Source organism: Caloenas nicobarica, chromosome 1 (genome assembly GCF_036013445.1).
Source record: "Caloenas nicobarica isolate bCalNic1 chromosome 1, bCalNic1.hap1, whole genome shotgun sequence".
Taxonomy (NCBI): domain Eukaryota; kingdom Metazoa; phylum Chordata; class Aves; order Columbiformes; family Columbidae; genus Caloenas; species Caloenas nicobarica.
The window spans coordinates 196,220,973-196,237,057 of NC_088245.1; the positions used below are offsets into that span (position 1 = coordinate 196,220,973).

Genomic DNA, 16,085 nt, shown 5'->3' on the forward strand with positions numbered 1-16,085 from the left:
ATTTAAAACCTAAGGGAAAGGCCCACAGTTCTCTGCTGTCCTGCAAAGCTTCCTTTCTAAATGGGAGAGTCAGGTGAGGAGTACGCGCATCTGAAGGAAAAAGCAGCCTATCCCCATAGCCTGCTCTGGGCAAAAAAGTTTTGGTTTCTGCTGCCTACATAAGCTGTGCTGCAACACTATTTTATCAGAATTTAGTGTTTCTGTCTTCTAAATTTGCTGATTTTACAGTAACACAAGGAAATAATTCTGTTCTGCCCAGGTGCTGAGCCTGGGACTTTCCATTCAGCCACAACGAGGTCTTGCAGCAGATAAAGATTCTCAACAGGTTGTAGGTAGAGCAGCAGTCTTATACTAATTGCTGATAGGAACATCTAGTGCTGGAGACTGAGGAGTCTGCTGTTGTGTTGATTACAAATGATCTCATAGGCCACCTTCTGTGAGTTGGTTTAGAAGAAAGTCACTGAACAAATGAAAGACAATGTAATGTCCTCACACAGCTGCAAGGCAGCTCTTAAGTTTTTGTTTTGGGGTAATACGAGATGACAAGAAGTAGCAGATTAGTGCATTGTGCCTGCTCAACGTGAGGAACAGGGAGTTTGTTTGCCTAAAGGGAAAAATGTGGTGAATTAATTGAAACAAGAAATGTACTGACAATTTCTTATCTTTTGAAACTCTAAGAAGCGGCTTGACTTCCGTCTCTATGCAAGAAAAGGAGCTTGTTCAAACTCGATAATGTTCAATGCAAACAGAGACTGGACAGGAGAGCCAGGCTGCTGTTGAAGGTAAAAGCTTGGGGCTTTTGAACACTTGCTAGCTAACACGAGATGTATCTGTGATTTGTAAGTCTAACTATCACGTTGACAGGCTACTGATGGATGCCTAACTTGAGGTGTTTCCTGTCCATCATTAATGTACCTGTGGAAACCGCTGCTTCAGACGCGCGTTCCCCGGCCTGACCCCGCCCGGCACCGTCCCGAGGCGCCCGCGGCCGCGCTGAGGCAGCTCCGGCGGTGCCTCCCTGCACAGGCCCGTGTTTTTACAAAGCTCCCAGCGAAGCTGGAAAGCTCTCTGCAGATCGCTGTCAAGCCGCCCGACCCGCGCGGTGCTGGAGGGCGCAGCGGAGCGGCAGCTCCCCGCGGGCCGACCCGCGCCCCGCCAGCCCCCTCAGGCGGCAGCGCCCCGGGCCAGGCGCCTCCAGGCCTGCTCGGACGAGACGCCGGTGCAGGCGGACACCCGCCAGCGGCTGTGAATGGCCGGCAGGGCCGCGAGGGGCAGGGCGAGGGCACCGCGGCGGGGCGCCCGTTCCGCAGCCCAGCACACGGGTACGGGCACCGCTCAGCGCGGCCGCCCCTCAGCGAGCGAGGAGGGAGGAGCGGCGCCTGGTCCCGCCCCGCCCGCGGCCGTTCCAGCCAATGGGAGAGCAGCCGCTGGGGCGACCGCCCCGCCGGCGGCCGTTCCAGCCAATGGGAGAGCAGCCGCTGGGGCCACCGCCGCGTCCGAAGTCCCCGGCAGGGGGCGCGCGCCCCTTGGCTGGCACCGCTGCGCGCGGCGCAGGGGCGGGGCGGGGCGGGGCGGGGCGGGGTGGGGGAGGTCCGCGTGCGCGGAGGGATCTGGCGGCCGGTGAGTGGAGCGAGAAGGCGGGTTCGCTAGGGGGTGAATGCTGCGTGTCCGTCCGTCCGCCCGCCTTTCCTCCCGTGAGGGCGGGGGCCTGCGGCCTGCTCTGCACCGGCCGGGGACCCCGCGGCGGAGGGGCGTTTGCGGGCCGGGGACCCCTTGTCCCAGCGGAGCGGCCTTTAGCGCCCCGGGCCTTGGGGCAGGCGCGGGCGGTCGCGGCGGTGCCGGCTCGGAAGGGGCTGCTGAGGCGGGGGCGGGAGGGTCATCCCGCAGCGCTGGGGCGGCGCGGAGCCTCCCGCCGGCCGGTGCTTCCCGCTCCCCCCGCTGCGGGGCGGCCCGGGGTCTCGGCTGCGGGGCGGCCCGGGGTCTCGGCTGCGGAGCGCGGTGCGCAGGCCGCGCCGGGCCCGGGCAGGCGGGCTGTGCGCGGTGCGCGCCCGGAGCGGTTGAACACGAGGGAACACGGAAAAAGGGCCTTCGTGCTCAGAAACTGTCGGTGTCCTGCTGTTCGCATGCAGGAGGGTAAGGCGGTTCTGAGCCCAGCCTACTCCCCTCTACGTACTTACTGAAAAATACGGTAATTCGGTTCGAAAGATAACACCTTTCTCCTTCAAGTAGCCACCTGGTCTCTATAGCTTATTTTTTGTAATCCAAAGCAGTTTCTACGTGTTTAGTAATCCACTGAGAGTTTTTCTCCCATAAACATTTTTGTGTCACTTCGAAGCTCTATCGGGTTTCGTCACTGATGGGGATTCTGTAGCTCAGCAAGAAGCAGCTCCTTCTGGGTTTTTTCAAACCAGTTTCTTGCAGCGCACACTTGTTGCCTTCTAGTTGTTGCCTTGGAAAACAGCAGCTGATCTTTGTCTGGGCTGTCCATGCCACTCCTGATTACAGGCTCTGTCATACCCCTTTGCAGTTACTTCTTCCTCCTGCTCGTTCCCCTGCAAAAGCTATTATTCTTGTCTTTGGATGTCTCACTACCCTTCTTGAACCTTTTCAAGTTTCAGTATTTTCTCTGCTTTTTGTTGAGATGATGGGACCAGAACTCCTGTTTAGGTTTGTTCTTTATGTGCTAGTATCTTAGAGCTCTTTGGCAGATCCTTTTGAAATTCTCTGTAAATTCTATTTAATCATGTTCTCATCAGACTTTGGGACTATGATATATGATTCTCCAAAAACGTCCTATCGGTGTTTGGTGGTAGCCAGAAAAACACATCAAATGTTGAATTTTCTAGGAAAATAAATAGGCTGTAACAAAAAATCCACATAAAATGACAGCATAAATCAGTATAAATGTGTGATCACTCCTGTCTTAGGTATTGTGTACAGTTCTAGTCTCCTCATCTCAAAAAAGAGTATATTAGGAGCATGTAACAAGGATGAACAAATGCATGGAGTGACTTTTGTCAGCCAGTCAGTGGAGTGGATAAAGACCCTTCAGCCTGGAAAAAAGCCACCTTGGGGAGTGAGGGACGAGGGGTGACATACAGGGGTCTGTGAAATGATGTGTGGGAAGAACAAGTTTCCTTCTCTTCTTGATACATGAAGTATTTGCATCACGTGAGGTTAGTAGCCAAGTTCACAGCAAGAAGTACTTATTTGTAAAATTTCTTAGTAGCTGACGTTATAGATTAAAAAACTTCATGTGAATTTAAGTGATACTGGACAAGTGTCTAAGAGAACTGCATTCACAGAATAAATCACTTTAGCTGCAGAAATAACTCCCTTAGTGGAAAAAGGTTAAAGTTGGGAAGAGTATAGAGTGGGCAGGTATCACATATACTTGCTTTATCTCACTCCTTCTGAGACAGCTGCTTTTGGCCACCTTCAAGATAGAAGAATGACCACTGTCAACCCTTGGTTTAAACTAGTACAGCTTCCTCTTGAACCATTTGCCATGGCTGTTAACAAAAAGTCCTCCAGGCTTAATCCTGAAACGGAGCCATTCCCAGATCCATGGCAGGTGAGCTGCTTCTCGCCCACAAACCCTGCCCGGTCCCCCTTCCTCTGCTCCACAAAAGAGAACAGCTTCATGTGCGTGTACAGATTTGTCAGTTCTGCCTTTCTGATGTCCCCCAGCGTGGCCATCCTGTTTTGTGGCACCTGGGCCCCAAAAACTTGAACTTCTGAGTTTTTGCAGTTGAGTACAGGGGAACAAGCTGGCTGCCTGGGCTCGAGGATGACCTCTCAGATGTTTGAGAAGTTTTGATTTGTATTAGAAGACTCTAAGAAACAGATGTAGGTATGGCCTAGCATTTCTCTGTTTCTTCTGGCTAGGCCACACAAGCTAGCAGGAGGTTTTTTTTTGCCTAAGTTATTTTAGACTCATGCATTTTATATGCTTTGTCTTGTCAGTCATCCTGGGAAAGTGCATTTGGCGATACTCCCAGTGTCTTGTCAAATCATTGACAATCAACTCTTTGCGGCATGTAAAGACCTGAAAAATTGTTTCTAGTAGGAGAGATCCTTTTTCTGCTTGGACTTTTACTGTGGTTGGGACAGACCCCCTCAGCACCTGTGTGTGGGTGTTAGTTTGGCCAGCCCGCTGATGGCTGTCTGGGGATGGGGGATTTGGATCCCTGTGCACATTAAGGAGCAGGAGCTTGAGCAGAGCGCCGTACCTCCTGGTTTTAAGGTAGTAGGGCATGTGTCCAGCCTTTTCATAACTTTTCAGTCCCTCTGATTGAGATTTGTTCACCTCCAGTCAGGTGGTTGCAGCCCCTTCCAGGTGATTTTCATTATTGTGGCACAACATTGTCCAGCTTTTCTTGATATGTGTTGCAAACACCATACGTGATCAGCTGTTTGTCTCAAATACTCACTGGGAAAGATGCAGACAACTATATTTAACTCCATTTCATGCTGTCTGTCTTTAGATCCAAGTTATGCTAGGATAAAATATTTTCTGAAATTTCACATGCGCTTTTTGTATTCTTGGTAAAAGATCTAGGGAGTTAACATCATCCTGTTCCTCCCCCTCTCGCAGCAATGAACAGGGTGGCTGACCCGTTGTGTTCCTGTTCTGTGGCCTTTCAGTCATCTTCCCTTTCCCCCTTCAGCTAAGGGACATCTTGTTATTAATACAATGAGATGACGTCTTTAGGGTACCATAAAAGAACGTGTTGGAAACTGGCAGAGCAGCAATGTGTCCTCCTGCTTGTACACTTGCAGATGGTGTTTCTAAGTGCTGTGGGCATTGGGAAGCCTGACTTACAGAGGTGAGTTAGGTTGGCAGAGACATGGTAGCCAGTCACCTCTGCTGCAAAGTACTGGTAAAAGCTCTGGAGAAGCTGTTGCGTGCTTTACAATGAGAGTATTTTAGAGGTGGCTTTGTAAATATGGGTCCCACCTCCTGCCTGCCTTCAACCACAGGAGAGGAGTTTCCTCCCGAGTAGTGCTGTGGATCTAGAAGGATCTGACCTCTGAAGCAAACTAGGTGTTCTGTCTTTACGGGGTGAGCAATGGTGCAGGGGCACACGGGCACTTGCCTCAGCTGACCTGATGACTGCAGGTTTCAAGACTTCTCTGGATAGGGGCACACAGTTGCATTTTGGCATAGAAGCTGCACCCTATCTCTAAGAGTACTGGTTTCCAGATTATCATAACTTCATAATTAAGGATAGACCAAATGTACCGGTGTGCAGAAAGACTGTAGGAATTTTTGAGTTATTTTTTCCATAATGTTCCTTCTAACTTGTTTGTTCTCCATTTTAGGACTCAGCTATATGTTCATACATGACAGGTGGAAACTACTTATAAACCGGTATTCTTGTGTAGACAAGGCTCCAGAGTCTCTTGTGCTACTATTTTCACTTGATATTATCTCTTTTATTTTTTGTTTTCTTTGGACTACAGAGCTTTCACTGTGCGGTGATGACATTTACCTGAACAGTTCATCAGCTAATGATTAAGCCTGACCATTCAAGAAGAGACTGGATGACACTCTCAGACACATGGTGTGAACTGTGGAGTTGTCATATGCAGGGACAGGAGTTGGACTTGATGATCCTTGTGGGTTCCTTCCAATTCAGGACATTCTGTGATTCTATAAAGCAACTGAGCTGTGCACAGGGAAGAGGACTAAGGATTCTGCAGGCACCTCCACCCTCTTCATCCTGCCTGCTGCACTGTGTGGGCTGTAGGCCATATGAGGTAGTTGGAGTCACCTTGCTTTGCCTGTTCTGTGGAGAGATTTGGCACTTTAGAGGTCAGTAGCGTCCAAATTTGCCGTTTTACCCTATGAAAGCAACCCTGCCGGTTCATGTTCCACTGTATCTGTGGGACCTCACCCCTTTTTTTCCTGCTTTCCTTTAGATGAACATGGACTTCACCACGAGTCCTGTTTTTCCAAACTCTGTTTAAGTGTCCCTGAGCTGTTTTTGGAGATCTGAGGTCTTTATTGTTTTGCTTTTTAATTAGGTGCAAGTGCAACACTTCAGCTAAGACTTAATAGTAAAGACTTGCTGTGTTGCTAGTTTGAAACCTTGTATTCCTGTTAGTACAAGGAACTACTGTAGGCGATATGGCTGCATCAGCACTGTATGTGTTCTGAGCACTCTGAATCCCATAGCATTCCTAAAATGCAGCCCCGTCCCCTCAGGTGGCTCTCGTGGAGAGTCTGCATGGGGACAGAGAAGTGGCAGCTCCTGGGGGACCTCAGGCATGGGCCAAGCACGGGTGGGCCAGCTGGTGCCTCAGGGCCCTGGGAGTTAGTAAGAGTTTCAAGGCACCACAGGTTCCTTTGTTTCCTCCCACCCTGGCCAAAAACTTTCAGGGTTGCTTCTGGACTTGAGAGCGGTCAGCTTTCTGGAAGGGGTACAGAGGGGCTTTCAAACGGTAGAACATTCTGCTCCCTTGAAGCCAAAGGAATTTAAAAGTCTTGTTCACATAAACTCACTTTAATAGTTTTCTGATGCGTTGAGCATGAAAATGCCTTCTTGGTATTGACCTAGGTCAGTATATGTAGACAATAGATGTGTGTTCAGAAAAATATCTTGCATTTTGAAGGTGCTCTTAATAGATGTACATAATATTTCTACCATATGTTCGGCGTTACTCCCCCTTGCAACCTGACAGTTAATTGCTGCTTGGTTCCTAAAGCTTCGATTTACAAACCAAAAGGAAGACTCTAAAAAAATAAACTAAAATAATATTTATAGGAAATATGTCTATGGTTGTATTTTTATTTACTGAAACAATGGGTAATTGCTTAATCAGCAATTTTATCTGTGAGGGTTTCATTTCATGGGTATGGATTTAGTCCTTGCAAATGCCTATATGGGCTCACTGAACACAGAATCAAAATTTCAACTTTTGAAGGAAGAACTGCAAGTTTGCATCTGTTTCAGTTTATTTGTGTCAAAACATAGATGTATCCTTGCCTCGGGGATGATAGCAAACCAGATTACTACATGTATGATGCACTTAATAAAAAAGAAAGTTGTGAGATGAGGAGTGATTTTAAACTGCTAACATATGTCCTAATGAAAAAAGTTCTTGGATAGGGCCTAAAATGGATTGTAGCATTGCATGTTGTTAGAGGATTGTTGCTAGAAACTGAATGATCTGTGTGGACTTGCAGTCGTTCTCATAGTAAATTCTTTAAATACATAATTTAATAATATAAATAACCTTAAAGCATTTAGGTTTTATTCAACAAAAAGCTAGGGACAAAATTAGCTGTTTGGTTTTTACTAGGTAGCTTGACGCCAGGATTCAGTAAGTCTGATGAACAGGTGGGTCTTCAGGCTCTGAAGGATTCCTTAGTTGTAGTGCAGGGAATGGGGAGAAGAAAAACCGTGAGCAGCTGTACCTGAAATTATACTTTGGAAGTAGCACGCAGCTCAGACGGCACGTGGTTCTGGCGGGGACTGCTGCACAGAGGTGAGCGTGTGCCCGTTTCCAGGTTCTGCTAAAGTCACTGCTCGTGTACTAGTGCTTAGATCAGACACAGAGAAAATGGGTTTCTTGAGAGAACAAACTTTTTGCCGTTTTCTCCAGTACTTGTGACACGCTGGGTTCCTGTTTCTGTCCCTCATCCCAGAAGGTGGCACTGTCTTTTCTGGGAAGGACACACACGCTGCAGCTTCCCCTGGGGCAGATGCAGCTGGGGTGAGCAGCTCCAGGGAGCTCTGCAGCATCACCCACTTCCAGAGTTTTCTGAAAACGGCTGTACTTTTCCATTATAACAGACCATGTCTTTTTGATATGAGTTATGTTAATGCTCTTATGCACAAAATACACAGATTTTTGGTCAAGTAGTGTTATCTTAGAAAAACATCTTGAGCCTCTTGCCTGGTTTTGTTTGTAGGTTTCTGGCATTTAGTCTTTTTATGGAGTGGAAGTTAAAGCCAGGTGATGCTAATCCTAGAATACTAGTTCACTTCATTCTGAGCCACAATTGTGTGACTTTTGAACATGGGAAGGAATGACCAGTAGCTATCATTATTTCTAGGAGGGAATGGAAAAATTTCTATAGGATTTGCCAAATCCACCGAAGTGGTGTGTGCTTGTTTGTTTGTTGTTTTTGGTTTTGTGTGTGTGTGTGTTTTGTTTGTTTGTGTGCGGTGGGTTTTTATTTGTTTGATTATGGTGTTTTGCTTTTGTTTTCTGCAAGCTGATAGAAAAAAGGTGTATGGATTCGGGAAATCAGGAACCATAACAACTGACAACTTCCCTGTTGGAATACAAACCAAATCTCTGTTGCATAGAAAGCGATCAGTGTTGCTGCTGTTCCTGAATTCTCTCTGGAGACGTGTTATTTCCAATCTGCCTCTCACTGGTTTAAGAGCTCCTAAATAGAGGGAATACGTTTTCTCTTCGAAGGAGGTTTTCCTAGAGACTAATTCTGCAGTGTTGGTGGAGGTTGCTTTACCTCAGCAGAGTATGCCATTGTTAGAAGTGTTCACCATTGAAAAGGGTTAATTTAATTTTTTTTCCCCTCTGGTTGACATCTAGAAAAATGGGTGATGATGATGATGACATTCCCCAGCTTTCATCCCACGCCTTGGCTGCCCTCCAGGAGTTCTATTTGGAACAGCAGCAGAGAGAGGGCATGAAGACCTCCCAAGGGTTTAATCAATATTCCATTGGCTCAATAGAAGAAGACTGGGTAAGAAACTATAAACTTCAGTGAATGAAGCGTTGTCAGTTGTTACTGACTTTCATTTGTGGATGGATAATGAAATGAAATTAAAAAGGGGAACAATCAAGATGTTCCTAGAGTAGTAACATCAAACTATTCATAGACAATAATACTGTAGGGATATTTGCTTTAATATTAAATCTGGGTATAGTTGTCTGTTCTACGTGTGTGGGGAGTACAAACTGAAATTACATGGAGAGGGAATTAAGCTGCCAACAGAAGCATCTGTCCCTTCTGGAAATTGGAACTCCAGCCTGGCATGTGAAAGTAGTAAAGATTCTTCCCTGAGTTTGAGACAAACACAGTGCAACAAGATCAACTGATCTTTCCTTTCACATCGTATTTCTTTCTGTGTTTTATTTCTTTGGTTTTATGGATGGCTGCTTTGCTGCTTTTTTCCTTCTGACAGACTGATTTTTTATTTGACTGGTTTTTTGTTTACTTTTTCTAATCTCTTCTGATTTAGTATTTTTACCCTTTATTTCCTTCTGTACCATCGCTTTTCAAGTTCCTTTTTCCTCTTCTGCTAAAGTAACCCAATTTCAAAGCAAATACATATTCTGCATCTGCACATTGGGTTTGAAGTAACTTCATCTGTGATTTTGCATTACTTGGTTTTCTTGATACTGCAGCAAATGCTTTGGAAACACAGTGTAACCTGCCTGCTGCACGGTGGTGCTGGGTTGCAAAAGTAAAATGACCATCAAGAAAATAGTCAGCTTTGTAGCTTTAGAGTTTGTGAACGGAGAAGTTGCTATGGAATTTGGTTTTCTTTAAGTATGATTCACCACACCTCACTATATGTAGCACAGTTAGAAGATTTGATATTGTTTGTATAATAATTGTGTGTTATCTTTCCCAGCAACTGAGCCAGTTTTGGTACAGCGATGACACTGCCTCGTGCCTGGCTAAGGAAGCAGTTGTGGCAGCTGGAAAAGGTGGCAGGTAGGTTTTAATAATTAAGTTGTAGATTTAACATCTTTTCTGTAAATATTTCATTTCTACTATGTAGACAGGGCATGCAGTTTAATTCATTACTCATTATACTTTGTTCCATTGAGATATTGCAGAAACACTTTGCTGTTATTTAATAGTCCATACTGATCTTACCATTTAGCATTTCATTGAATGTTGTATGCTCTATCTTCTAAAAGGTTATTGTGAACCTTTTTATTTTTTGAGAAACACAAATAGCTCCAGAGCATATTAAAGACTTGTAATTCTTTTATCTGTTTTCATAAAAGGTTTCTGTAGAACAGATGGAAAAACTTGGTTTTCTTCCTATTTCTGTAAGAAGTAATTTTTAATTTTAAGTTTTCAAGTATATTTCCTTGCTGTTCTGACACAAGATTTTCTTTGTAGTTAAGCTTAAGGTCTTCATGCAGCATGGAGGTTGAATAGGTAATGGTTTTAATATTTAAAACTCTGTTGTTAAGCTAGTTATTTGTTAGAATGGAGGAAGAATAGTTTACATTTTTGGGACTAATGTTTAAAATGTTTTCCTAAAGCAGCCCGGAGTACTGCTGTAGGTTTTATTGTTGTTGTTGTTGTTTGCCTTTTAAGTTAATATTCTAAGTTATTATCTCTTTTTCAGGATAGCATGTATTAGTGCACCGAGTGTGTACCAGAAACTGAAAGAACAGGATGGTAAAGATTTTTCGGTGTGTATACTGGAGTATGACAGAAGGTTTTCTGTATATGGAGAAGAATTTATCTTCTATGACTACAACCACCCTTTGAATTTACCTGAAAATCTCCTGCCACACAGTTTTGACATTGTAATAGCAGATCCACCCTATCTGTCTGAGGAATGTCTTCAAAAAACTGCAGAGACCATCAAGTACTTAACAAAAGGAAAAATTCTGCTTTGCACAGGTATAGTTAATAAAAATATCAGCTCACCATTAAACATCTTTTTCTCTCTCTCAAAAGACAAACCTACTCAAGTGAGAAAAATACTAACTCAGCAATACTAATTTATCATTAATTCAAGGGGGAATATGTATCCTAAGCTTTTTATTGGAATAGTGTAGTTCAACCTTTATTTTGAACTGAAGGCATGTGTTTCTTAATAGTTGAAGTCAGAACTCTTTTGATGTGGCATTATGAATGTTACAAAATTATTGAAGATCATCCTGCAAAGTTCCAGAAACATTTTTTCCTGTAAAAGGGCCACTCTGTATTATTGCAGTCATTGGAAACTGGATGTGACAGACATAGGTGCAACTTATTGTTAATGTCTTATTGAATATTCTTAAGAATTTTGCTGAGTAAAGCGGGATGATTTTAGCTAATTCTTGAAAAGTTAACTTTTTTGTTTTTCTTTTCTCTTTTTCATATTGCCTGTCCTTACTGGTAAACACAGAAATTATAGTGTGAATGAATGGATGAGGGAATTCTGCCACTGTGATTCAAGTTAGGAAATCTTAGGCACTGAAATGCAGCAGGAAGAATTAAAAACCAGTGATAAGAGCAGTGAAACTGGAAAATTACTAACTGTACTTGCAGGTCTTTGTTTATGAAGATGCACTTGCTGGTTTAAGCAGGGATGAGTATCTGCCCTAGTCATGGTGTTCCTTAAACTGTAATCTTATTACAAGATATCTGAAGACATCCAGGAAACTTTTGCAAAGAAACAGTTGACAAAACCCCACTTTACCTACCATTCGAGGGACTCCAAGCATGCACACAAAGTAAACTTAATATATGGCCAGAGAAAGCCTACTTCTTTGTTTAATTACACATGGCAGTCATTCACAAGGATGGTTCTCAGAGTTTTTTTCCCTAAAATGGATAGGTGGTCCTTCAGTTTACAAAGTTTGAGAAATACTGCTCAAAGAAGTGATTTCTCAAGTGTGTAGCTGTAAATATCGCACTATGGTTTATTTAAGTGGAAGAGTATATGTAGTTTGTTTGCATTTCCCATGGCTCCCTACCATGTCACTTCTTTGGCATATAGCAAGAAGATTGAGTTCAAGTGTCTGTTTTCTCTAAAAGGGGCACTGATCTTACCCTCTACCTGTTTTTATGAAACTTCTTGGACATTCTTTTTCTTGGGGCATCTTCAGTTCTTTCAGATTTATTTTAATTTCCCAATAGATTCAGTTGTTAAAGAAGGCTGACAGCATAGCTGCTTTAAGCCTTGCTTCCTTAAAAAAAGCAGGCTCCATGTACATGCATTTGGGAGAAACTACTAAAAAAGACCAAACATTCTGTTACTGTTTTTCTCATTGAATACTAATTACTTTTGCTGCAGGTGCAATAATGGAGGAACAGGCAGCAAAGCATCTTGGTGTGAAGATATGCAAGTTTATTCCAAAACACTCACGAAATTTAGCCAATGAATTTCGATGTTACGTGAACTATGCTTCTGGACTGGACTGATTCTCCTAAGAAGATCTACAACTCTTTCAGTGAAGCTGTTTTCTGGGTTTTTTTATCAGTGACTTCATGTTTCTCAGTGCTGAAATACTCAGCTCCAAGTACCTTTTTCTGGGCTAGCTTTGATCAACATGGTGTGATAGCCTCTCCCTTTTAAATGCGTAATCATTTGCAATTACTGTGGTTTGTATCTTACCTATTGGGTAAATGGGGACCAAACAATGCAGGTGCTGGATAATGGAAATTCTCTGTTAGAGTTTCATTCTAGCTGGTAGTTTTTACCATTCAAGGACTCTTCAGTGACCTCTCTGAAGTGATTTTAGCTGGTTGGCTTATAACAACACATGGGTGCTTGCTTCACAGATACCAGAATCGTCATTGCATCAGAAGTGATGACTTGGTAGCTATGGGATGGTTGTCAAGAGCATGAATAGTGGTCTCCTTTCAATTTTCAGAGATGTTTGTTCTGAACATGTCATGTGTCTTCAGCAGGCTGCTGTTTTTATTAAAGGTAACCAGAAAATAGGTCTCCTTCTGGGGAGGCCTCTCAGTTGCTTTTAATTAGAATCAGAACTACCTACCAGTTGCCAAGTAAGATAAGACCCACTGTTGTTGCCAGACTGGTGTTTTTAAAAACTTGTTGTTATTATTTCACCTTTTCTCTAAAGTCTTGTCACAAACCCAGACTTTCTTTTTGTAAAAGATGAGATCTATTTTGTCATTGTTTACCACCATATAAACTTGTGTATGTATTTGTGCTATACTAGAGAAAAAGTAATGTAAGTTGTTACATGTCTCTTTGCAGAAATATGGTGCATTTATTTTGCAATGTTTATTTGTTAGAGCAACAATAAGTCATGAGCTTTTAAAACCCCACACAGCTAGGCTCTTCTGTTTACTAGTTAAGCTAATCTCCAGAGGTGGTATAAACCTGATGTCTCCTTGAAAGAAGCACAATAAGGGTTTCCCCATTAGAGAGAGCTTTACCTTCATTCAAATCCTATACATTAGTGAGGCCAAATCACCTGAAATACAAACTAATTACTGAATAAAAATGCAACACATCAGCCAGCCCTTGCATTAGTGCTTCAGACTGTTCATGGGTTCTCCCTTTGAGTCACTCTTATTATGAGATACTTGTGTGGTAACATGACCCATACATGTTAGTCCCTTAAATCTTGATTCGTAGTGGATCTGATTAAGTAAAGATTAAGAAATCTTTAACAGATTTCAATATCAAGCTAAAGCTGACTTACAGGTATGTCCATTTTGTGATTACAAGAACAGTCCTTTTCTCCAATTGCCCAGTTTTATCTTTACCTCCTGTTCCACCAACAGCAGCAGAGCAGTAGAACAGAAGTGTCTTAGAAATCATTGAATTTTACAAGGCCACTGAGGCATAACATAATGTATCGATAAACTCCTACTGTTTCTAATAGACAAATGTTAAATTTTATATACCAGGCTTGGACTATATTTCAATCAATTTCAATCAAAACAGATGATACATTAGAAAACCTTCTGCTTTTGGATAGTAGAGATTTTTGTTACTGAGAATTTATAAAGCTGGTTTTGACTGACCTTTGGCTACACTACTAATGTATTTTTGGGTGAAACCTGGTTCATAAATTCCAAGGCACTAATCAGTTTTATCAGCTAGAAGTACTATACAAAACATAAGTACTTGTATTTATATGCCATATTTATATATTGGGATTGTGTAAAAGGCTAACAGAAATGCTGCATCTGCAAAATGAAATATTAAATTTATTTTGCGGTGAGGATAAACCTAATTAAGGTTGTGAGACAAGGCTTTTAATGAGGTAGAGATAATACTCATGTTTATGTGCGTTTCTGCTGTTTGGATGCACATCTTGCCATCTGGTAAACACATGAGCTGGAATAGTGCAGATGGACTATAATCTTCTCTCAGTGCTCAGAGATGGTGTTTCCTGAGCTGGACACAATGCTGGTTCAGAAATACCCGTCCAAGCCACTGTTGCTCTCTTCCCCACTTTCCAAGAGATGTGTTCACTTCCTAAGGCTTTTTACCTGCCTCACATTTTGTTACCTGCTGCCATCTCCTCTGTCTCCCCCCATATCATGTTGCTGAGTTTTGTGGTACCAGTTTTCCCTTTTGCACACCTTGGTTTCTGCCAGAGCAGTAACAAGTATTGTCAGAACAAGCACAGCGCAGAGGAAGAGCTCACGGGGAGGACGGAGCCTGGGCTCTCCCAACAGCCTCTGTGAGCCCGCGGCTGGTTCAGTTTTGCTTTTCAAACCAGAAGCCGTCACTGCTGCGGAGCCCAATAAACCCAGAATCCCCCTGAAAATGGGTGCCCCCAGGTGACACACAGCTGGGCTTGGCTGTGTTCCCGGAGGCTACGCCATTGCTTTCACATGGCCAGTTTCAAAATAAACTAGAATGTTAAATGCATAGGTATTGGCAAAAGTCTATACTTCACAGTTGTAAACTGCTTTATGTTTGTTACCTTAATGTCTTGCACACCAAGCATATGGAGACAATGAAGTAACTCCTGAAACTTTAACTACATGGAGGCTTCAAGTGGGATGGGTATGATTGCCAGAAGGGATGATATTCATCCCCTTGCCACCCACCTAAACTAAAACATGCTGTTCAAATACAAGCTTCACCTATGTTGCTTCTTTGCTACAAATTCCTTCAGATATCTGCTTGGTTTTGCTGAATGTGTGCAGTCGGGCTCTCTATATCAGAATTAAAAGAAAACTTTGCTAACTTCAGAGACCTTTCTTAAAAAAAAAAATTAAAGTACACCATTTGGTTGTACTAAGAAATCCAGTTCACCAAGAAAATAACTGCTACTTCTTGCATGTAGGTCAGACAGCTTTGAAAAGGAGCACTGTGAAGATGCTCAGTTATGAAAATGAGGGTAAGTTTTTGTAGATGCACTCAACAGAGCAGCCTGTTGTCCACTGGCTTCACTCTTAAAAGCCCGGGGAGCACAGGCAGCTGCCCAAGCAGAGCCTGACCAGTGGCATTCACAACCTTCATTAATGATAGGAGAGAAACTATTTTTGTCATACTTATTTCTGAGGAAGGAGCTGTGTTTCTGAGAAAGCTGGGAGTCACAAAAATTTGTAGTGAATTCATACTTTGTGCCATTGCAGTAACTTTAAGAAATATTATGTGATGGCAATTTTTTTTTTCTGTAATAGGATTATGAAAAAACCCTCAGTGTCAAGTAGCGATTGGCTTTATTGTGGGTGTGTCATGTATGAACTTTCTATTGAACAGACTGTGGTGAAGTGTTATCAGCATGTTACTTTTCCAGAGGCGTTTGTGACTGCAGAGGTGTGTGCACTACAGCCTCTTGGCTGCAGTGACAGGCGCTGTGCAGCAGCAGGACACCGCAGTGCCCTGTTCACAGTGTGAATGGGACACTTGGCAGAGCAAACCTGGGGTCTTGTGCACAGCCTGATGGCTGTAGGTGGAAGGGAATATACCACAGCCATCAGAGAATATACCACAGCTGTCAGCATCTCCTCCCCCTAGATGAGAAATCGGACATTTCTAAAAATGCTGTTGCATGAAGTCCAAGGTACTGCTGCCACTAAAATCTAATCTGCACTTTTCATTAAAAATGGTGTTGCTCTCAGCTCGATGTTGCACAGTTGGCCCCTTGCTCTACCACACAACTCTCCCCACCCCTCTGCCCGCACCCCTCTGCACCAGAGCAAGTGGGAACATCTCTGGCGGTTGGGTTTGTCGCTCCCGCGGTGACGGCGCAGCCCCTGTGCTGGGCAGCGAGGTGGGAAGCTGGGCAGCTGGATTTGGGTTGCAGAAGCCCCTCGCCAGCCGGTGTCAGAGCAGTGCTGCTGCTCTGGGTCTGCTCATGGTCTGCAGCCTCCATAGATGAGAGCGCGGCAAAAACTAGTGGCAGCTCATACCACTACTCAGCAAAACATG

General features: G+C 43.7%; 1 protein-coding gene across 4 annotated transcripts; it reads left to right on the plus strand.

The window, feature by feature from the left end:
* Nucleotides 1-1,584: 1,584 nt before the first annotated feature.
* EEF1AKMT1 (EEF1A lysine methyltransferase 1) lies at nt 1,585-15,318 on the plus strand. 4 transcript variants are annotated; one of them, XM_065643169.1, is made up of 6 exons: nt 1,592-1,620; nt 5,467-5,818; nt 8,569-8,722; nt 9,618-9,700; nt 10,350-10,630; nt 12,012-15,318. In XM_065643169.1, the coding sequence occupies exons 3-6, from the start codon at nt 8,573-8,575 to the stop codon at nt 12,137-12,139; spliced, it is 642 nt and encodes a 213-aa protein (XP_065499241.1). In that variant the 5' UTR covers nt 1,592-1,620; nt 5,467-5,818; nt 8,569-8,572; the 3' UTR covers nt 12,140-15,318. The 4 variants fall into 4 exon arrangements, with proteins under 4 accessions (XP_065499223.1, XP_065499241.1, XP_065499249.1 ...); XM_065643177.1 differs by lacking the exon at nt 1,592-1,620 and adding an exon at nt 3,467-3,574; XM_065643151.1 differs by lacking the exon at nt 5,467-5,818 and having other exon boundaries at nt 1,585-1,620.
* The last annotated feature ends 767 nt before the right edge of the window (nt 15,319-16,085 follow it).

What these genes read in the sequence shown, in the direction of transcription:
- EEF1AKMT1 (XM_065643151.1), top strand. Translation starts at nt 8,573, where the DNA reads ATGGGTGATGATGATGATGACATTCCCCAGCTTTCATCCCACGCCTTG. An exon ending in GCTCAATAGAAGAAGACTGG is followed by an intron (nt 8,723 to 9,617) that starts GTAAGAAACTAT and finishes TATCTTTCCCAG; the next exon opens with CAACTGAGCCAGTTTTGGTA. An exon ending in GCAGCTGGAAAAGGTGGCAG is followed by an intron (nt 9,701 to 10,349) that starts GTAGGTTTTAAT and finishes TCTCTTTTTCAG; the next exon opens with GATAGCATGTATTAGTGCAC.